This window comes from Coniosporium apollinis, assembly GCF_000281105.1.
Source record: "Coniosporium apollinis CBS 100218 chromosome Unknown supercont1.3, whole genome shotgun sequence".
In the NCBI taxonomy this organism is placed as follows: domain Eukaryota; kingdom Fungi; phylum Ascomycota; class Dothideomycetes; genus Coniosporium; species Coniosporium apollinis.
In genome coordinates, this window is record NW_006913265.1 from 27,920 (window position 1) to 48,981 (window position 21,062).

Sequence of the window (21,062 nt, forward strand, 5' to 3'; positions counted from 1 at the left end):
ATAAGGATCGTCCTATCAATACGAGACCGCGGAGCCAACGCCACTACCGTGATCTTCAAAGCTCTGCCAGCCTTCGGAACCCGAGATTCGTAATGATTCTCCCTCCACCTACGATACCAGAACCTTCGAGGTGCTCTCCATCCCCCATCGCCAGATCCGTGAGCACCTTTCCCAATTGCGGCGTCGGAGTCGTCCCACTCGGATAGATTGTACGATATATCGGACCCAGAACTGGTATGAGCTTCTTGAGAAGCGGCATTGGACGCTGAATTTGCCATTTGGAGAGTTCGGGCTGAGAGGACTTGTCGACGAAACCTGGGCGGAGGGAGTAAGGGCGGAGTGAAGGATGCGTGGATCGAAGGGCGAGAAGGGCGGATTCGGCCTGGCCCTTTGCACGCAGGAAGAATGGAGTCAGAGTTCCAGGGTCTTCTGTTGCCTGTACAATGGAAATTTGAATCAGATGGGTAGGAAGTGTGGGCAGGATAGAGGGAAACTTACCCCATCAGCTGATCAGGCGTCAGCATTCTTTCCACGATTCGCCCAATGTGCTACAGATCGTACCTGACACAAAGACAAACTTGAAAGGGTCCGAAAGGGTAGAGAATGCTTTCGCCGCAGCGATCGTGTAGTCCACCGTGATCTTCGTATATTCCCTGCATACGACGGTTCGTCATCCGGGGTGATTCTCTTTGATTATCTGGAGGACCAAGCTGGCATGGAGATGCAACCAACTTACTCCTTACTCACAAGATCTTGTGATGTTCCCAATGCCCATATGCAGCCATCTGCCCCTTTCAGCTGGTAAAGAAGCTCGGGCGGAAAACAGGTGAAATCATGGTGCTCAATGACTTTGACATGCGGGTGCCCTTCGGCCAAGGGGACAGGTCTTCGAGTCAGTATGGAAATCTGACCGATCTGACTCGCTGGAAGTGAGAGCAGGTGAGAGAGGACTGCAGAGCCGACGAGACCAGTCGCGCCGACGAGAATGAGATGCATATTTAGCTGATTTAGAATTCCAGCAGGTACGACGAGAATCGCGATTGGAGACGGGTTTGATTAGAGGATGCAATCCCTAAGGCGATATATAGCTGGAGGCAGAAATATAAAGCGCTGCTAGCAGCTGAAATCCATTTTGAGGTCACGGGCATAAGCTCGTATATATGCCCAGGTCGAGCTCGGCTTATTGCCCAATCATCCTAGAGCCGTGACAACCGTCACGAGATTTAAGCGGTATTACTTTATGCACTTACGAAGCCGAGAAGACTGTAAGTATGGAGCCTTTGAGTAAGCTGCTTCGCGCGGCGCCGGTAGATGACTGTAGACGGCTGTGAGGTGCGTGTTACACCGTTTCATCTACCACAACAAGCCACCATGCATATGTTAGAGAGTGTGCCGGACTTGAGAAGCACTGCAGATACCCCTGTGCTCTGCAGCAGACAGGAGTTTACTTCGATCTAGTGATGTCGAACCTACAAGATCAAGGCATTGGCAGACATGCGCGCATACCTTAGGGGAGGTTGGTCGGTGCACCTATCAGATTTTGCCTCACCTAACAATCGTCTTGCCTCACCTTGCTTTCAGATGAGGTGCCGACCCCAGATTCTGATTGGTAAGGTATACAAGGGGAAATACTATATCCATAATGCGCTTGACCTACCACACCTTTCCTACAACCCAGTCCGCCGCTTTCTCGTGTGCTTCGAGATACAAGTCGAAAGCCATCTTTCCGACGCCCATCTTGAGGTTAGCGGTCTGAATCGGTAAATTGGAATTGTCGAGTGTTGGAGCAGTGCGAACTGCAAGGCTGAGTGTACGAGAAGATAACAATCGGTTACATTGCCGCTACTTCTATTCGAGAAATCGGATGCTTATGTGACCCACCGCTAAGTTCGACTTTACTTCAGCTAACAACGACGCGGCAACATAAACATAAGCTATGACCTAGTGATCTTCGAAAAATTCTTTATAGAACAACGGCAGCGTTGCTAAAAGCGGTGGTGGGACATCGAGTCGGGTAGAACGTACGAAGTCGAAGCCTTATGGGCCCAGCTCACGTGCTTCGACTCCCGTGCGGCATGTGAGAGTAATATTGACCTGAGCTAAAATCAAGCCCTATACGCTCACAAGGTCAGTCAAATCATTGTATCTGGATCCAGCTGCCGGGATATCGAGCCATGCACCTTTCTCCCACACGAGCTCTTCCTATACCTCCAGCGGCTCAGATGGTCAGCACACAGGGCTCACCTACCAAAGCTCTATTCAATGCAGCCTTTCCGGCACCACTATTCAAACCGCCACGCAAAGACTCGGCGAGTCCCCCTTGCAGGAGATAAGGCAGTAGGACGCATAGGGACGGGAGCTGCCGTTGGGTACTCGAGGCGGAACGTTGACGGAAAGTGATGCAAGAGCAGGACAGGAGGGAGTCCAGGATGGGACGGACGCGGATAGGGGATATAAGGAGGCAATGGAGGACGAGTATGCTAAAAGAGAGGGTGGCGCTTGAGATGATAGCCGATATGAATCTGGTATTCTAAGTCGCCTGATGAATGTCTGATAGGGCATTGTACTCGAGCATGGCTGTGAACTGTTCCTTCAGTCTTTGCGAATAGTGCGCTGCCTGCTTGCCACAAACAATCACTCAACTGCAGCGCCTGCAACAATCTGGTTGCAATACAGGTGCAGGTACGAGTATTGGTATGAGCGTTTGCTTGCCAGCCCTGCTAGAAGAGCCTACAGGTACGCTTATGGCCGTTACCTGCCCGCCCTTCCCGTCATTGTGGGCCGTACCAATAAGGTTACAGGAGTGCACGCTCCACCAGCAACTCCGCGGTGGAAGCGGCACGGCTGAACCGTGTCACGGAAGTGCATCCGACGGGAGTTCCAACTTCGCGGCACCGAACAACACGGCCGAGAGTGTCATTCGTTGCTCCGATTGAAAGCCACAATTGTCCGTCTTCTATGTACGTGCGCACGTAAGAGGTCCATGAAGATGGGATACACAAATAAGGCGGGCGTCGAGGCTTCCTTGAGAAGTCGATCAAGCAACTTCCCAAGTACAGTTCTTATCTCTCTACACGTCAGACGTTTTACCAGCTACCATCCTCCATAACGCATCACATCACTCCGCGCTATCATGAAGTCTGCGCCAACGGCTCCACAATTGCTCAGCTCAAAGCCTTTATCTGTAACTAAAGACAGTGGTCTCAACTTCGTACATAACCTCGTCCGCGATCAGTTTCATATCTCGACGTGGCTTCTCATTGGCGCCAGTATCCAATGCCTCCTGCTCTTGCTGCCGGTCCCAGATTTTTACATTCGCAGCTTGGCCCTTCTCATCCTCGGTATCAAAGTAGCTGATACCGCACTCATGGCTCTCGGCCTCAAGAGGAACACCTACATGGATGGCACTATGGGCAGAGTTACCGCTAGATATCCCTTTCAGCAGGCCTCCGACAATGCGCTGTCAGATGCTTCGACAGGCAATGTTGCTGTGCTTCTCCTCGGCTTTCGTTCTAACCATCCGCTCGGTATCCTCGCCCCGGGTGCTGGGACCATCACGAACTACTTCACTAGCATGCTCGACGATTTGGAGGCGAACGCACCATCCAATGGTTATCTCGGCTCATCTTCATATCTCGACGCAGGCCACCGCACCACCTCCTCAGCCGTCATGACAAACTTCTATTTCCGCTCGGCGCAAGACGTCCACGCATTTGCGCATGGCCCTGCTCATCGCGCGGGCTGGGACTGGTGGAACAAGTTTATCAAGAACCATAAATACCTCGCGATCATGCACGAGGTGTACGAGGCACCTGCAGGAGCGTGGGAGAATATCTATGTTGGCTTCGAGCCGATGGGATTCGGTGCAACGACCCACAAGGTTCAAGATTCGGAGGGGAAGGACAGGTGGACAAGTCCTGTTGTGGATGCAAACCGAGGGAGACTTAGAACTCATCGGGGAAGAATGGGGCTGTCCGAAGGCGATGATCATAGTTTTGGAGTCGCCTGAAGGCGACACTTGCAAGATATCTAGGCTCTGATACGCGATGGGTTTGCGAGGCGTTTTCTTGTTTACTTATTTCCACGGGAGTTACCCACGTATTGTTCTGTCCACCACCTTGGTATCAAGGCCTGGCATGGAGGTTTACTCAGCGGCGGCATACTTCAGGACTGTGTATAGTAAAAGCTCTGGCGGCGCACGACGAAGTGCTTGAGTGCGATACCATCCTGCAAGATTTCCTGCTACCGATAACGCAGAATTGCACGCGCTTTTGATGTATCTACCGAGTTCCGTTGTACGAGAGCCGCTGCGGACGCTCTTGATTCTATAGCTCTGATATCGCCAGGTCGAAACCTGTTTTTCTTCTCTATCCAGAGTTCCTCCATTGCACTTTCGGCAAGGTGTGTTTGAGGTGCATGCCTGATGTGCTTGAGTTGGTAGGCGAGATGGTACCTTACAACGATCAACTCACAGCCATATCTAGGTTAGCTGTGTCCTTCTTAAAGGGAACAAGAGACTGACAGCCCGTTGAGGCGCAGAGCCTTCTCCGCTGCCCTCCCACTTTGCGCCGGGCTAGCTCTTGATGCTCCGAGTGCTGCCGGCATTGCAAACGGGGATCTGAACGTATGAAGGCGGAGCCTGAGTAGCCTCATGTGCTGGTTCGGGCCGGCGACCGCACGACAGGTTCTGCGGCGAACTGGCACGATTTTAGAGTAGGTTTGGCTAACATTAAGGTGGCGAAAAGACATGTCAGTCTTGTTTTACTCGGGGATGCCTTGCGGAGAGCCCGATAATTACTATCTCTATTTATGAGATATTAGAACATTGAGTCTTATTAGGGGTTTCGATAACAGACACACTCTATTGCTGTTGTGGGGATGAAGAGAATAAGCCTTGAGGACAATGAAGCTGCCAGCTGAATGGTTCCTAAAATCCCTCACGTGATGCAGAGATATTCCATCATCAAGTTGTTGCTGAGCTTTTTTACCCCTGTATGAATTTACGAACACCGAGCTAGGATCGGAGCCGAGTTGAGTATTCGGCCTGTAGATGGATGTGGTTCATTCATCTGCGCGAGTCCGAGGCGGGGCCCAAAAAGTGATGCTCGCACGTGGCTCGGTCAGTGCGCAGAGAACGGTCGAACAGAGCGAGCATCACTTTTTCGACCCGCCTCGGTCCTTGGCAGTCCTGCGCCTCTTGTATCTCGGTTATGGTGGCTCTCCCAACCTTCTTTCAGCTCACGATTGAGCCGCCACATATCTAGATTAAGGCCGTTCTCCACGCTCGACATCCGGTATTGCCGATCGCACGCCCGTGGAAGGAGGGCGTTTGGACTTTGGTGTTGCCGTGCAGCTTCATCTTCATGGTTCACGGTGTCTCCAATCGAGCCTGACTCTGGCAACCTCCCGTCCACCCAGGTATCACTGCGCTTTCACTGGTCGAGAGGTCCTCAAGCGCATCGTGGTCCTCGCTACATGTCAATGACCCATCGCTGCCTACCTCGAAAGCTTCGACCTGTCGCACTCGTACAGCATGGCCCCGGGCCCCTATGCAATCGGAATCGACCTTGGGACCGCGAATACGTGCGTCGCCGTGTACCGTGATGACGATATCGAGATCGTTCCACACGACGGCTGCCGCACTATGCCATCGTATGTTGCCTTTACAGAATCGGTTCGCCTGATCGGTGCATCAGCCAAAAACCAAGCCGCCATCAATCCTCAAAACACCATCTTTAATATTATGCGTCTTGTCGGACGTAAGTTCAGTGATCCCGAGGTCCAGTTCGATTTAAAGCAGCTTCCATTCGTGGTCCTCAATAAGGGGGGCAAACCCGTCATCAGCGTTGAATACAAAAGGCGCAGCAAGATTTTAACGCCAGAGGAAGTCTTATCCATGATATTAGCCAGGGCAAAGGAGAATGCCGAAAGCTACCTAGGGTCTACTGTGACCAGCGCTGTCCTCACCGTACCAACGTACTACAACAGCTCTCAGCGTCAATCCATCAGAGACGCCGCTCTGATATCTGGACTTCAGGTTCTCCTCATGATCAACGCGCCTACCGCTGCCGCTAGTGACTACACGATTAGCAATCCGCGCACTGGCGAGAGGAACCTTCTTTTTGTCGACCTGGGTGCTGGCACGCTCGATGTAGCGCTGGTAACTATCGAGGAGGGTATCATCGAAGTCAAATCCGTTTCCGGCGACCTCCATCTTGGCGGAGAAGATCTTGATACCCGTCTCACCAACCACCTGACGCACGTGATCAAGAAAAGATGGAGTAGGGATATAACCTCCAACGCTAGAGCACGTCTTCGTCTCCGCACTGCTTGCGAACATGCAAAGTGTGAGCTCTCTTCGCAGCAACAAACCACTGTACAGATTGACTCTCTTCTCGAAGGCATTGATTTCAACTATCTACTGACATCCACGATCTTCGAGGAAAGTTGTGTGGACATCTTCCGCCGCGTCATCGCAGTTACAGAGGACGCCCTTAAGTTAGACAAATCCTCCATTCATGAGGTCGTTGTAATTGGGGGTTCATCTCGGATTCCGAAAATCCAGAAGCTACTTTCGGACATTTTCAATGGAAAAGATATATCGAAGTCCCTCAATCTTAATGAAGCTGCAGCACGTGGTGCAGCAATTCATGCGGCGATATACTCCGGCTATGATGCGCCGCCTTCTAGACTCCGCGAACTCTTGGTTCTGGACGTTGCGCCGATCAGTTTAGGTATCGAAATCCCTGGAGACGTGATGACGACGCTGATTAAGTGCAACACTACTATTCCCACAAAGAAGTCAGAGACATTTTCCACGTGCGAAGACAATCAAGCTGACTTCCACATGTCAGTCTTCGAGGGTGACGCTTGGCCGCTCAGAGACAACTTGTATTTAGGGGCGTTCGTTATTCCACTTCTTCCAGCTCCTCGAGGTGTCCCTCAGATCGAAATCACATTTAACTGCGATCGACACGGTCAGTTGTCTGTTCAGACGCTCGTAAAGGACACCGGGCAGCAGAGAATGCACTATATCAGAAATTTCGCCAGACTCTCATCGGATTCAATTGAGCGCATGAAGAGAGAAGCCGAGCAGTACAAGGCAGAAGATGAGGCTGAAGCGGATCGTGTCTCAGCAAGGAACGCTTTAGAATCGTACGCATACTCCTTGAAGAGTGACGTGCGCGACTCCAGGCGTGAAGGATCCGAGATTCTGAGGGTCACGACCTTAGTGCATATGATCCTTGCCTGGCTCGACGAGAATCAGTCTGCCTCGGCCTCCGAGTATCGTGTGAGGCGTACAGAACTGGAGAAGGTTGGATATCGGATGGCGTGTCTATCAAGCGACATACCTAGTCCAGGGAGAACTTCCATAGAGGTTGATTCTCAGCTACAGAGATCTGCACGTGTACCTTCATCTACCGCTAGAGCCGCCGCTCCGTCTCCTCCGGACTTTGCACTACCTCCATCCAGATCCTCTGGTTCCTTTCCAATCTCCGAAGCTGGAATGAAGACCAACAACACCCCTCGTTCAGATACTCCTCGTTCCAGTGAGAAAGGACTAGGGAACTTCTTTCCCACATCAGGCGGAGAGGATCGAATTGCCTACACAGATACTGAATTTAGCCAAATATCTACATACCTTCGGAATGCTGATCGCTCGTCGTGGAGCACCGTCCCGAGACTATACACTGTCTTGCGCTTGATCGGGCATCTACCCTTTTTGGATTCTTTCGTGGATCAAGGCATCACAGATATATGGTTTCCTTTCACTCCAACATCACTCCCGGATGCACTTACACCATCAGCCCGAGCCAACTTTCTACAAACACAGTCCGTCGTGTTTTCGAAATCACTAAGGTTCGAGAAAAGCTTCGATCGAAGACATGCTCATTTTACTCAAGACGAGCCGTTACCTTTTGAGGTTATTGGTAGACTTGGATCCGGAGGACATGGATACGTTGACAAGGTTATGAGTATTCTGAGTCATCGAGAATACGCGAGGAAATTATTTCGAAGGACCAGAGGAGTCAGCAAGGAAGACATTAAAAGCTTTCAAACAGAACTACAAGTGCTCAAGAGAGTAAGTCACATTCACTGTGTAGAGTTGGTAAGCACTCTCTCGTCCTTGCCAGATCGGCTTCAGGGCCGTAGCTAAGTCGATTCCTGGGACAGGTGCAGAGCTACACCGACCCAAGATACTTTGCCCTTATTATGTCTCCTGTAGCAGATTGCAACTTATTCGAATACTACAGCCTCGCCAGCAACTCTGCTAACAAGTTGTCGCTCCTCCGAAGCTTTTTCGGCTGTCTCGCCAATACTCTTCAATATATCCACAATATCAAGATCCGCCACCGAGACATCAAGCCACAGAATGTTCTTGTCAAGGGCGACCGGGTCCTCCTAACCGACTTCGGCATCGCACTGGACTGGGAGCACCTATCACAAAGCACCACCACCGCAGACTCCGGCAAGACCTGGCCGTACGCCGCTCCCGAAGTTGCCCGGTACGAAAAGCGGAACACATCCTCAGATATCTGGTCGCTGGGATGCGTTTTTCTTGAGATGATCACCGTTCTGAAAGGAGAAAGTGTCGTCAACATGCGGAGTTTCTTCAATGAACGGAAGGAAAATTATCGTTTCTATGCCAACATTGCCCATATTCCTGAATGGATAGACAAGCTGCGAGGTCGCGGTTTGCCTAAGGACGACAAGCCTTTGGAGTGGATTGCGCAGATGCTCCAGGAGACCCCTGATTTGAGACCTACGGCTGCAAAGCTGGTCAATGATGTTACTGCTGAGTCTGCGGCTACTCATGTCCCGTTCTGTGGCCCATGCTGTAGAGATGATGATGAGTTATCGGAGGCGGACAACGACGATGAAGAGCTGTGGGGATATGAAGGGGAGCCTACGTTGAGAGCACATCCTCTTGACAAGTAGTAGACGTTCATGACCAAAGCTTCCCGACATAGATTCCTGTGACAGAAGATAGTTGGCTTACCAGTCCCATGAAGGATCCGATCATCCGCAACCGCTCTACCACCAGTATGTCGAAGCTTTAAAAGATGCAGATTCCCCGCGCGGGCAAGTACAAAAGCATTGCACCTCGCTTGGAAAACTTCAAGAAATTCAGGGCAAGAGCAAATGTCTTACGGCGCGCTCAGACCCTTCTTCGAAACGATCAAGGCTTTAGAGCGTCCCTTTTTGCAGCATCTGCCACGGAGGCTTGGTCGAGCTCGTATTCAGACTGAGTAGGATGGATCCGGTTTGATTTGGCCGCTGCGTCTCGAATTGCGGCAAGTGGTGTTTCGCGGTGACTTGCTTGATCAGGATGGTCGAGGTAGTGCGAATCGCAGGCATCGATGGGCGAAAGTCCATGTAATCCTGTTTGACCAAAGTCTCATCATCTTGCGACGTTCAAAGCAAAGAAATGCAAGGGTGTTTGGTAGCCTCAGCACAAAGGTACGCTTTTACTATCCAAGGGGAGTCTATGGCCTGAGGCTAACTTTATGTAGCCACCTGCAATACCAATTCCTCAAGAATACTTATGGCTTCGTGCTAGTGAACAATCAAGGGAGACCATCGGTCCATCGCATTACCGGAAGGCAACCGCAAAGCCTATATCCTTTGTGCAACACTTTTCAGGGGCCATGTCCACGTAGGGCGACCGGCGATCTTGATGGGTACACTCTTGCCGCTTCGAGTGCAGAAGAGCGGGACACATGGCTCCGTCACTTGCGCTGTATTGGCAAAACGTGTCGGTTTATAAAGTAGCAATGGTAAGTGAGTATAGAGCCTTAGCTACGGTCATCCTGCTCGCTGTCAGGGCTAGGACTAGCATGAGTCTCCGGCACATGTTGTGGGACTGGCATTGTGTCCCGTGCAGCTGTTGGGCAAGGCCGAATGCCGCTGGAATAAGACTGAATGTACTGCCATGTCGTTAGTGTAGTATAAGAAACCGGTATTCCAAGCTGCAATACAAAGTAGCACTTGTAAAGCTGGAATGCTTCGGGGGATACTTGTGCCGCTATAGCGGATTGTAGGATTTCACAGATCTATTCCACAGGCATGTTGTTCGATGAACTGATTCCAGTCACGTGACCTGGTGTCCGCCGCTTTGACGCGTCCGAGTTCTCCAACCGCACTGTACAACTAGCTTTACCATGGACTGCTGGCGTGGAGACATTTTGTTCTCCGAATTCCTTTCGGTCAGAGGTAGCTTGATAAATCCATATTGTAGACCTCGCTAACCCCTACCAGACATACATCTGACGACCACACAGCCTTCGACGCTGCTGCAAGAGTACTCCGAGGCGTCTCTCCTATTTCTATCTTTGGTAGACACAGCTCGGATTCCGCTCTACATAGCAGCAGGACCACCTCTGGATGTCTGGTCGAACACGCCCGAGACAGAAGCATGGTTCAGCTCTGCATTACTCGAGCAGCCACTAGACGCTCCCCAGGACGAGGATACAAAAGGAGAGCGCCGACCATGGTGGCAAGAAGCCAGAATACAGTCTCCTATTGGAGTTCTGGCGCAGCTCACGTCGCGGACTTCGCGGAACGACCCGGACTCAGCCAGACCGCGCATCACGGAAATACTCTTTTACGGCATAATCAATCCTTCGAGTAATGGGGTCTCACTGGCTTGGCCGCCGGTGTCCTCAACCGGTACAAACGGCACAGATACCATAGCGAGTTCGCTATGCCCGGAATCCACCCCTCAACTGCGTGTCCAGGCCCTCCCACTCTCGTCCGATCTCCTCTACATCAATCCAACATCCGCTACGCCTCCGCTCTCACCACGCAATCCCGTAACAATGTCCGATTCCGAAGACGCGCAGTTCCTACCCCCCTTCTTCTCTGTAGCCGCATCCTCGCCCCTCAAACCGGCCAAGCGCAAGTCCGTCTCCGACGTCTTCGACGAAGCCGCCGAACGCCGCCGAAGAGCCAAACGCCACGGCGGCGAGAGTGTAGCGGCCGCAGCGTCGCGAGCTGATGGCGCTATACCGTCATTGCACCGGCGCTCGCTATCCTTGAACAAGCAGAACGGCCCCATTAACACCCTTCCCATGACGGTTGCATCGCCGCGCCCACTCTCGCGCTCTCCAAGCATCTCGCTAGAGCCACGCCCCACCAGCCAGAAAGGGCAAGGCCTGCTAGACGGCCCATCGAAGCGCTCCTCGCTGTCACGAGTGACGAGTATCTCGAATCTCGAAGGCGAGTCGACCATTGAGACGCGCAACAAAGAAACCATCTCCAGGCTTGTCATGGCAGGCATGCGTATGCATGGCCTCCAGCAGCGGAAGAAGCAGGATAAGTCCGTCGACCAGTTGCCAGAAGACGAAGAGTACAAGCTGGTGTACCACCAGACGTTCAAAGGCGTTGTGTTTGCGTTTCGAAGGCAGATTGGGACTGTGCAGTTGCAGCTGCAACAGCATGAGCTCCGTGACACGGTCGAGAAGTTTCTTGGGTTGTTCTGTGAGGATCCGCTTGCGGTAATTGGCGGGCGCGGGGGCGATGCGGAAGCGGTGTGGCCCGCTGCTGCGTCCGGTAAGGAGGTGGAAGAAACGAGCGGAGGATGAGACGAGTCAAGAACGTATCAAGGAATATGAGTGGAGGTCAAAGACGGAACCCGGACCTGACATCAACCGTAGGCAGTTGTGCGCTGCTACTGGCCGCAGCAGAGGGACACGTCGACCGGGTCCAGGACTCTAGCAAAGAGCGATCCAGAGTACAGAAAATCACCATCACTGGCCTCCTCAACTGGGTGTATACCTCACCGGTTGCTTTATTGGACCTTCCGAGGGAGTGGAATCGAACTGCCGGCATGCTTTCCATTTCCGTTACCGTCTCACTTGACCGGCTCAGAGCGGGCCGCCGCTGCTAGACACGAGGGGCATGAAAGGCAGCTATCCTCGTACTAGTGTGAATGCCTCGGTAGCTGCACGAGCTATGAAGCTGCCGCCGCCTACAGAGGAGTTGGTCGTGCGAGTCAAGCGGGGTTGGATAAGGAACTGACAGAGGGAAAGGCAGACGAAGCCAGGAGTACATATTTCAAGGCTACGTACCATTCATGTTATTACAGAGAACCCGGTTCATAGCAAGTAGAGTTCGTAAATGCTGCACACCATCTCAACGCCCCCTACACCCTCATCCCTACATCACACCCCCTTCCCCACCCCTCCCGATATCCACGCCCGCACTAACCTCGATAAAGTCCTCCAGCTCTTCGCTTACCGTCTTCAGCTTCTCCTTGACACTCGCGACGCCCTCGAAGCCAACAATGTGCCGCGCGGGCGGGTTGTCGTGTCCACCGATGGCGGCAAGCGCGTGCACGGTCTCGGCTATCAGGGCTGCTTTGACGGCTGCAGGCAGGTGCGGATAGAGGGCTGGTGGGGCGGCGGAGGAGAGAAGGTCGCTGGGCAGGGGATTGTGCGGCGCGTTTGAGGGTAGCGGTGAGATGTTTGCTGGGCTCGTCGCGGGACTTTCTGCAGCGGCGTCCGCCATAGCGGCGTCCTCGTCCTCATTCTCATCCTCACCCTCGACACCATCGTCTCCAGGGCTCGCGGCAGTCGCATGCCCGCTCCCAGTCAACCGATCCAGCAAGCCCCCCAACAGCTCCCTCGCCAACGGCGCCGGATTAGCCTCGGGCGCATACTCCGCCATCGCCGGCGCAGCCGTAATCCTGTTCCCGAGCACCCCGACCTCGAGGTTCGGCTGCACGATCGTCATCTTGATGTTGAACGGCGCAATTTCGTACGCCAGGCTGTCGCAGTAGCCTTCTAGGGCCCACTGCGCGGCGCAGTAGAGACCGAGGCCTGGGGTGCCGAGGTGGCCGGTTATGCCGGTCAGCATTATGATGTGGCCGTTGTGGCGGGAGCGCATGTGCGGAAGCACGGCAGTGATGATGTTGGCGGAGGCGTGGAAGGTGGTTTCGAGTTGGGAGCGTGCGAGGGAGTGGGTGTGGGGGGTTTGGGATAACTCTTCGATTGTGCCGATGACAGCTGGTGTGGGATGGTTAGCGGGTTGGGGAGAGTTTGGAGGGGGCCAGGCGGGGAGGAGGATGTACCTTCGCTGGAACAGCCGAGTAGGACGTCTATCCTGCCGAAGGCTTGCACGGCTTCTGCGATGGCGGCTTGACATTGTGCGATTCTTCTGCTGGGGATCAGCTGCGCTGCCCGGGATGCAGTCCTCTCCTCGTGTTTGACAGTTTTCGGAGACGGGGACGCACACCTCCCATCCAGCCCTACGACTCTCAGCTTCTCCCTCCACCGCTCGAGCCGCTTCACCTCTTCCAAGAACTCCTTGAACTCCAGGCTGCGATCCTCGTTTTTCTCAAATTCTAGAGGCGAAACGCCCGCGACTACACAGTCGCCATGCTCGAGGACCTTCCGCGCCAGTGAGATAGCGATCGGGGATGCGCCGTTGGTAAGGAACCAAACCCGGGGTGCGTTGGCTTGGGGGAACTGTGGTGAGCGCGGAGGCTTCGGGGTGCCATTGGAGGCCATTGAGCGAGCTGCTCAGCGATTGCCGTCGCGGTGTGGTTCGAGGGAGGTCTTTGACAGCATAGTTGGTGGAGTCGTACTTATACAAAGTACGGTAGTTGGTGTAGCGGTGATTGTATGAAGCTGTCGTGGCTGTCGTGGCTGTCGTGGCTGTCTCTGCCCAGGTGGAGCCGATGACGCTCGGGGATTAGCTTGGCTCAGCTGCCTATCTCCGCCCACACCAAAACCTCCAGGGCTCCAGGAGCTGCTATCTCCCTCTCTCCCTACATCTATCACAACACAACACAACACCATCAACATACATCCCCAAGCCCTCCTCGCCAAACTCAACGCCCTCAACCCACGACCATGTCCTCCCGCCCCTTCTCCAGCCGCGCCCCCGTCGCCTCTTCCTCGCCTCCCCACCCCCCAGCCGCCCCCGCCGCCCAAGTCAACAACATAACCCTCGCCCTCTTCCCCAACCTGACCGTGTCGGGCAATTTCCCGCTGCTCCTCACGCTCATCGGCGTCGTGGTAATCCTGTCCATCGCGATCGGTTACATGTGGCAGGAGTACGGGAAGCTGAAGGAGGAGCTGGAGAAGCTGCGGCCGAGCAATGGGGACTCTGCACCTGCGCTTGGGGCTGCGGAGACGCCGAGTGTGAGCTTTGTGGTTGATGATCAGGGGAGTAGCTCTGCGAGGTCGAGTGGGCGGCCGAGGACGGATAGGAAGAGGACGAGAGAGTAAGGCAGTGTAGGGCTGGTGGTTGCGACTGGGGTTTGAAATGGCATACGACCTGGAACACACGACATTTCGAGCGCTCAAGACGGTTCCGGTTGCGGAAGGATTCGGAAACACAATCATGGTTTTGATGCAACTCTGGTCAAGGGCGCCGGGACGATCTTGATTCTGATGCAGAACTCAGAGGTACTCGGCCAGAAAAGGAGCGGAAGCTCACCAAGAGAGATATTATCAAGAGATAGAACTATCGGGGGAGCGAGAAGATCCATTGTTTGGAAACGTTCATCTCTCAACACAACTTTATCAGGGTCATCCGAAACGGCTCTATCGGAACCCCCTACCGCCTGCGCTGCCGTACGGGTGAAACGGTAGAGCGGGAATAAAAGGAGAAGCGATAACGCCCGGGCTTCTAAGCCGCTACACTCCCCGCGCGAGTATCATCAGACGAGCATTGCAGCACATTGTTCTGCGAGCGGTCAGGCCCTCACCTCTACGCTCCGCCCGGCCGCAACAATAGCATGAAGAACGCCGCCTCAAGCCACAGCTATCGAAGGCAAGAGTCGCCCCTATGTGCAAGCCGCCGCACATCAGGCAGCTGCTGAGAAGAAGCGCTCTACACCCCACGACTTTCCGCCCTCCTCTATTATGACTGAAGCTAGAGTAAGACGACGATGCGGAGCCGCTCTTCCGCAGCTAGTGAATTCGCTGCCTTGCGGATGAGTAAAATGCGACCCGCACCGCACGCGATAGTCGAGCGATGCATGTACTGGCTTTTTACCTTATACAGGAAACGGCCAAGCGAAATCAGAGGAAAGGATGCGATACGTGCAGCTGAGTAGCCACTTAGATTCCTTGCAACGGATGTAGCTGGTCTGGCGGAACGCCGTGTCCCTTTGCGTAGAGAAACAAGCAACAAGACTCTTCTGCCCCGGCCCGGGGGCACGGAAAGCGGCGTGCTAGTCAGTGGATGTGTTGAGATCCACTAACTCAGTTCGAGACGGGGTTGGTACGCCGCTTATGGTGAAGCTGATGCTTCAGCACCCGCCCGGAAGTAAGAAATCCTGATGGGAGGAAACTGTACGAGAAGTGACGCTCTTGGCGGAGACGACTGCGACAGAAATTGAAGGAGCTTCTGAGGCATCCGGCACAAGTGGGAGTAGCTCTTGGCGTTGCATATCTGGTATTACGTCCTCGTTGGGATTCTGGGAGACCTTGTGGTTTGGGAATTTCATACGTATCAGAGACGGACGTTGGAGTTGGGGCTCAGGATATCGCCTGGTGATTACATTTCCGGCAGCGCGTGTATCATCCGATCTGTTGAAAATGGTTGTCTACTCGTTTACCGTAAGCTGTTGTTTGGTCCTTCGCATTGTACAAAACAGTCAACGTAACAACTGTGATCGTATTCGCTACATCTGTGGTAGGTGGCAGTCTCACCTACAGGCCAGTTCACCGTCGCCCGAACTAGAAGCAACACATCAGAGGTTAGACGTAGCATACGGTAAATGCTAGAGGCATGGTTGACCAACGGAACCGGTTACTGAGGCCAGTTAAGGCATTCACTACGGTTGATAATCCGAGAAGGAAATTGTAGCTTTCGCAATGCGCCGGAGATGCTATGTATCTCTAAAACTTGGGTATCATGCGCTCTGAAACACAAATCCGCCAATGCGATCGCCGGGGACAAGTCGAAAGGAAGGAGAGATTGAGACGCCGATAGATGCGCCCTCAAATCCCGCCAAAGATATCCGACACTAGCAGCACCCAAACAGACCACCGGCCCCGTCACTCTCACTCTTCCACGCCCTACGCAGCAATCGGCGTACTCGGACTCGTCGGCGCCTTGCTTTTCCTCCTCTTTGCCTTCGGCTTCCCCTCACTCCCCTTCCGCCCCGGACTCGGCTTATCCCTCCCCTCATCCCGCATCGGCGTCCCCACGGCGCTCTGAACCTGACTCCCCGGCTGGCTCCCCTGCGTAGACGGCGCAGACTGTGCTGCAGCAGCAGCAGCCGCCGCTGCCGCCGCCTGCGCAGCTCTCTCCCGCTGCAGCCGCTGCTCGTACACGGCCTGGCTCGTGGCGGAGAAGTGGAAGGAGCCCGGCTCGCCCTTGAGCGGGTTCTCGTCCATGAATTCGTGGCCGTAGCGCAGGGAGAGAGCGAGGCTGTCGAAGAGGGTGCGGGCGTCGGTGGCGGTGATTTTGGGTGTCGGTTTGCCTGCGACGGGCTGCGAGATGCTGGCTTGGGAGGAGGGCGGGGGCTCGAGGCCGGGAGTTGTGGCGCGGCTCCGGGCGGGGTCAATGGTTTTGGTGGCGGGTTTGTAGGTGGCGGGGAGGTAGGTGTGGCCGGTCGCGGGGGTGAAGAGCGGGAGGGAGGAGGCGAGGCTGACGAATTTGGAGAAGGCGGTTGTGGAGGTTAGGAGGCGGTGGTTGAGGACGTCGCCGACGGAGGGCGCTTGGTAGATGTTTTCGCCGACGATGTAGTAGGTCCCTAGTGTTGTGACTTCGTCCTGCGCGCCGGGCCGCTTCCGCCGGTTCTGCTTGCGTATCACCCAGATGCCGGTGTCTTCGCCTTGGGCGTTGAGCTGCTGCGGCGTGCCGGTGACGACGTACTCGATGCCTTGCATGCCCCGGAGCGTGGCTTCGAAGCGCTGGTAGTCGATGATTCTGTTCCAGGTGTCCTGGTTGCTCTGCGCCTGCACCATGAGGACGCGATTGTTGGAGGTGGGATCCATGAAAGGCGAGGAGCCGAAGTAATGCAGGATGGAGTTGATGTGCAGGCAGCCCCAGCCATTACGGACGGCCCAGCCGGGGTCGCTGAAAACGGTCTCATCGAGAGGGCCTTGTATTGCTTGGGCCATTGTGTTGTGTGGGGTGTTAATGTGGTGCTGATACGGTTTCAAGCTGTGTTGAAGCTTCGGTGATGAGATCCTTGCAGAGCAGAACCCTTGAACCCTGAGGCTCCACTTCACGGCCCGTCCCGCCGTCACCGATCGCTTTTTGCGGCATCCGCCGCGTTTCCTTCGCGCTTCATCACCACATTTGTCTGGAACCACTACAACTCGGAAGCACATCACAGTATCTCTAAGCACTCTTGCCTAGCTACCAAGCAAGACTACGGCCTTTCTTTTCGCCTGGTCGCCAGGAAGGCGATCACGCAGTCATCATGGACTTGCTACAGAGTGTCCGTAAGGAAGGCAGCCGGTAGTTGTCCCCCCCACCACCGAAGGTTGCCACGTGCTAACATTCTTCTACCAAAGGGGCGGCCGTACAGACTTCAAATGGGAAGATGTCAAAGCAGACCAGCACCGCGAGAACTATCTCGGCCACTCGCTGATGGCTCGTACGAGCTCCATGCCGTTCTCCTCAACCTGCACTCGCTAATAGCGTCTCCCAGCTGTTGGCCGCTGGCAAAAGAACAAAGACCTGAACTGGTACGCCAAAGGCGACTCCGGCCAATCTGCCGCCGATGCCCGCGCCGAGGAGATACGCCGAATCAAGGAAGCGGAAGAGGACGCCATGGCCGCAGCGCTGGGCTTGCCCGTCAAGGAGAGGAACAACCCCAATATGGCGCCTTTGGGAGGTGCGGCTAGTGAGGCAGATGTCAAAAAGGCAATTGCAGAGGCGACAGCAGGCGACGAGGATGAAGGCGGCAAGGGTGTTGGATACAAAGGTTATAATCCTCGGCCGGGTCCCGGCGCGACGGAAGCGGAAGTCCTGAGTGGAGAAAGGGCGGCGAAAGTAGGGCCATCTGATGGGAGAGAACAGCGTGACGACCGACGAGCGGAACGAAAGTCAAGAGCAAGACCTGACGAAGACACCGACCGACGGCGGCGAAGAAGATCAAGGTCGCGCTCACGACATCGGGAGAGGGACAGCCATCGGCGACACAGGTCGCGCTCACGCTCCCGAGACAGGGAAAGGCGGAGGTCACGAAGCAGAGATTATCGAAGGGATGATGAGCTGCCCCACAGACACCACCATGATGGGCGTCGTTCGGACTCACGAGATAGAACCGACCGACGCCGCAAACGTAGGAGTAGATCCCCATACGAGCGTTCTGATACTCGCTCACGGCGGCAAGATTGACGGAAAGAAGATGGAAGTCTCTACTATACATTAAAATGGTGTTGCAAAAGGGCTCTCGCAGGCAGGAAATGCCCTGCACTATCGTGACGCTGAGATTTTGGGATATTCCGGAAAAAGAGTATCAAAGCTGCAAATATCCATGCCCTTCGTAGTCTGCCTGCTTCTAAGTCATTTCCGCTCTCCAAGTTTCCAGGCCCAACACTATGCAGTCTGCGGCTGTCTTGCCCTACACCTCTCCACCTAATCAGACGCACTCACAATATCACCACTGGACTGCATTGCTCCTCTGTTTGAAGCTGCATTTTGCGCTCGCTAGCTCATCCGAACATGATTATTTCCATCGAAATGCTTGAAGCAATTCCAGAAGGTCAGTTCAACAGTCCGTCTTCGACATCAATGCTTTGTCAACTCTATTTATCCCTACATGACGTGTAAGGACTGGCACTGTAAACTACAGATGGGATCCGTGCTTGGCGCTGTCTCACTCAGGATTGCCGCGGCCTGTTACATCCGCATCGTCTCTCGATGGGCTGTCAAGCATTGTGCACCGCTATTAAGGCATGCATAGCGGCATAATCTCGCATGCAGGCAACTTTTAGCGGACAGCATGACTCGAACGCAAGTCAACACCAATCAGCGCCTTCTATCAAGCTGCTCGAACCAGCAGCTTTCCCGGCCATGCTGTAAAGAACCTGGCTGGTGGATAGTCGCGCCACTGTGGATTTCCCTTGAGCACCTTGGGTATGCCATCGGACGGCATCCCCGCGGTCTCTCTATCGAGTTTGTAGCAGGATTACCAGTTAAACTCTTCGAGCGAGACCTCACTTGCTGGACCAGCACTAGGGACTTCGGAGCTGTGCGAGAGTCTTGTCAAGACAATCGCAAGTTACCCTGAGCAGCTGGAGTAAGATGTGGGAAAGTGCCCATGCGCTGGATGACATCAGCTCTCTTCACACCATTTTATCCAACACCTTCTACAAAGTGATTCAGCGACCCGTCGAGACAGGATCACAAAGCACGCCCGGGCAGCTGTCTGAGCACTGGTGCGCCTCAGAGCCCGCTTCTTCCTTCGAGCTTTCCCGTACCCACCCTGCCAGGAACTGCTTCTACCATCGCTATCAGGCAGTTATCAGGTCACAGCGAGTGAGACTGCACCGCCTATCAGCTTCCACCTGCCACATGTACAAATAGCCGCTCACTCGGTACGGACAATTCCTCGAGCCTTAAGCGACGATTGGCACTTCCCTACTATAGTATTGGCAGCCGTCGAGGCGCTGCTACTAGATTAGGGGAACCGTACCGCGCGTCTTGCCCGTAAAATCTGAAGGACGCACGCATCAACAGCCTTTGCTGTTGTACCTTGCCCCACCACCGTTGTTATTTTCTCTTTCCACCACGCCTGCATATCATTCCCAAAGTTCCCTCAATCCTCCTAATGGACCAAACCCGCCGACTGTGCCGACCATCAGAATCTCGTCCAACTCAGCAACCTCTCCATGAATCGATGACGTAATCTTAGAGCTTCCACGGAGTCCGGCTAGTACAGCACCCAACCTTCGAACATGATCTGGCCACTCCCCCGAATCAGTCATGCACGCCTCCGCTTGGTCGATGATACACGTTCCTGGTGTGTCGTTCTACTGATACAGCATGGCCTGCCTTCGGTAAGTTATGGATACCTGGCCGGTTGGACTTGCTGTTGACATTGCTAGGGCTGCCTCGCTGCTCTTCCGATCACCGTATTTGGTACGGTAAGCTGTCTGCATTCAACTGCGTGGAAGCTCACCGCTAACAGTTCTTGAGGTCTCTCAACTCTCATCATCTACGTCCAACCACACTCCACCATCGCGAACAGTTTCCGCTTTAGATATCGTATGGTAACGCTCGCGCATTTATTCTACTCAAGACACATCACTGGCGATACCCAGGAGGCCTTGCGCATTCCGATCATGCGGCATCCTCCACCACCACCACCACCACCACCACCACGTGGTAAATTCCACCATCTGTCGGCTCCAGAGTTTATTACTGACAAGATCACAGCTTGCCCCACCAATTGGTTCGGCATACCATTCCCTTGGCCAACTGTCTGACCAAAGCCATCAAGCGTTTCTCCACGATGCCCAAGCCCACGATGACCAACACTTGCGACTTTGCGGTAGTTACTCCCGGAGGGATGACGCGGCCACCTTACCCCATCCGCCAATCGAGAAGGTAGCCTCACCGCAGCAGGATATCTGCTTGCCAACTCTGCTCCAGGCCAGTCGCCTATCAAGAGATAATTTCATCAAAGTTGGTGGTCTCAGCATCGGCCAGCTTAGGCTGGAGAAGCTCGCTCTCTATCTGAGATACCGAGGCTCTGGATTGGGAGCGCCACCTTGAAGCTGCCACGATTCACGAGCCAGGACCACTTACCGCATTCAGGTCAAAGAGTGGGCTATATTTTGCTGCCCACAGCTTTATTGCTGAGAAGGCAGCTGGACCGCCGTCGATCGGAGTGGTAACACGGTTATATCGCTCGACCTGGGAATTCAGTACTGAGTGGAGGAATCCTCAATCCGCTACTACCAATCCGACACGGTAAGTTATTGGCGCTCAATGATTTGGAGAGTACTACTAACAATATCACAGCTTCTCCTGCCAGGAAGTATGGCTTGTCTCCGACCATTGATCAAGTGTGCGGCTAAGGCCATCAAGCGTTATCTTATGCGGCGTAAGCCTATGGTAGCCACTACTACACTTACCCGAAA

General features: G+C 54.2%; 8 protein-coding genes across 8 annotated transcripts; 5 read left to right on the forward strand and 3 right to left on the reverse strand.

Moving 5' to 3' along the window:
* Positions 1-55: 55 nt before the first annotated feature.
* W97_00742 (uncharacterized protein) lies at positions 56-996 on the reverse strand (the record flags this gene model as incomplete). The annotated part of the gene is made up of 4 exons (XM_007778654.1): positions 56-436; positions 499-506; positions 562-653; positions 737-996. 4 exons carry the CDS (start codon positions 994-996, stop codon positions 56-58), a joined length of 741 nt encoding a protein of 246 aa, XP_007776844.1.
* A 2,137-nt stretch (positions 997-3,133) lies between these two features.
* Positions 3,134-4,009, forward strand: W97_00743 (uncharacterized protein; the record flags this gene model as incomplete). Its single annotated transcript, XM_007778655.1, has 1 exon — positions 3,134-4,009. One exon carries the CDS (start codon positions 3,134-3,136, stop codon positions 4,007-4,009), a length of 876 nt encoding a protein of 291 aa, XP_007776845.1.
* A 1,524-nt stretch (positions 4,010-5,533) lies between these two features.
* Positions 5,534-8,940, forward strand: W97_00744 (serine/threonine protein kinase; the record flags this gene model as incomplete). Its single annotated transcript, XM_007778656.1, has 2 exons — positions 5,534-7,315; positions 8,176-8,940. 2 exons carry the CDS (start codon positions 5,534-5,536, stop codon positions 8,938-8,940), a joined length of 2,547 nt encoding a protein of 848 aa, XP_007776846.1.
* A 1,223-nt stretch (positions 8,941-10,163) lies between these two features.
* W97_00745 (uncharacterized protein) lies at positions 10,164-11,890 on the forward strand (the record flags this gene model as incomplete). The annotated part of the gene is made up of 3 exons (XM_007778657.1): positions 10,164-10,215; positions 10,261-11,553; positions 11,658-11,890. The coding sequence occupies 3 exons, from the start codon at positions 10,164-10,166 to the stop codon at positions 11,888-11,890; spliced, it is 1,578 nt and encodes a 525-aa protein (XP_007776847.1).
* Positions 11,891-12,159: 269 nt separating this feature from the next.
* On the reverse strand, positions 12,160-13,511 carry W97_00746 (uncharacterized protein; the record flags this gene model as incomplete). The annotated part of the gene is made up of 3 exons (XM_007778658.1): positions 12,160-13,007; positions 13,073-13,155; positions 13,231-13,511. 3 exons carry the CDS (start codon positions 13,509-13,511, stop codon positions 12,160-12,162), a joined length of 1,212 nt encoding a protein of 403 aa, XP_007776848.1.
* Positions 13,512-13,856: 345 nt separating this feature from the next.
* Positions 13,857-14,234, forward strand: W97_00747 (uncharacterized protein; the record flags this gene model as incomplete). The annotated part of the gene is made up of 1 exon (XM_007778659.1): positions 13,857-14,234. The coding sequence occupies one exon, from the start codon at positions 13,857-13,859 to the stop codon at positions 14,232-14,234; it is 378 nt and encodes a 125-aa protein (XP_007776849.1).
* Positions 14,235-16,034: 1,800 nt separating this feature from the next.
* On the reverse strand, positions 16,035-17,084 carry W97_00748 (uncharacterized protein; the record flags this gene model as incomplete). Its single annotated transcript, XM_007778660.1, has 1 exon — positions 16,035-17,084. The coding sequence occupies one exon, from the start codon at positions 17,082-17,084 to the stop codon at positions 16,035-16,037; it is 1,050 nt and encodes a 349-aa protein (XP_007776850.1).
* Positions 17,085-17,389: 305 nt separating this feature from the next.
* On the forward strand, positions 17,390-18,346 carry W97_00749 (uncharacterized protein; the record flags this gene model as incomplete). The annotated part of the gene is made up of 4 exons (XM_007778661.1): positions 17,390-17,427; positions 17,484-17,566; positions 17,621-17,964; positions 18,041-18,346. The coding sequence occupies 4 exons, from the start codon at positions 17,390-17,392 to the stop codon at positions 18,344-18,346; spliced, it is 771 nt and encodes a 256-aa protein (XP_007776851.1).
* Between the last annotated feature and the right edge of the window lie 2,716 nt (positions 18,347-21,062).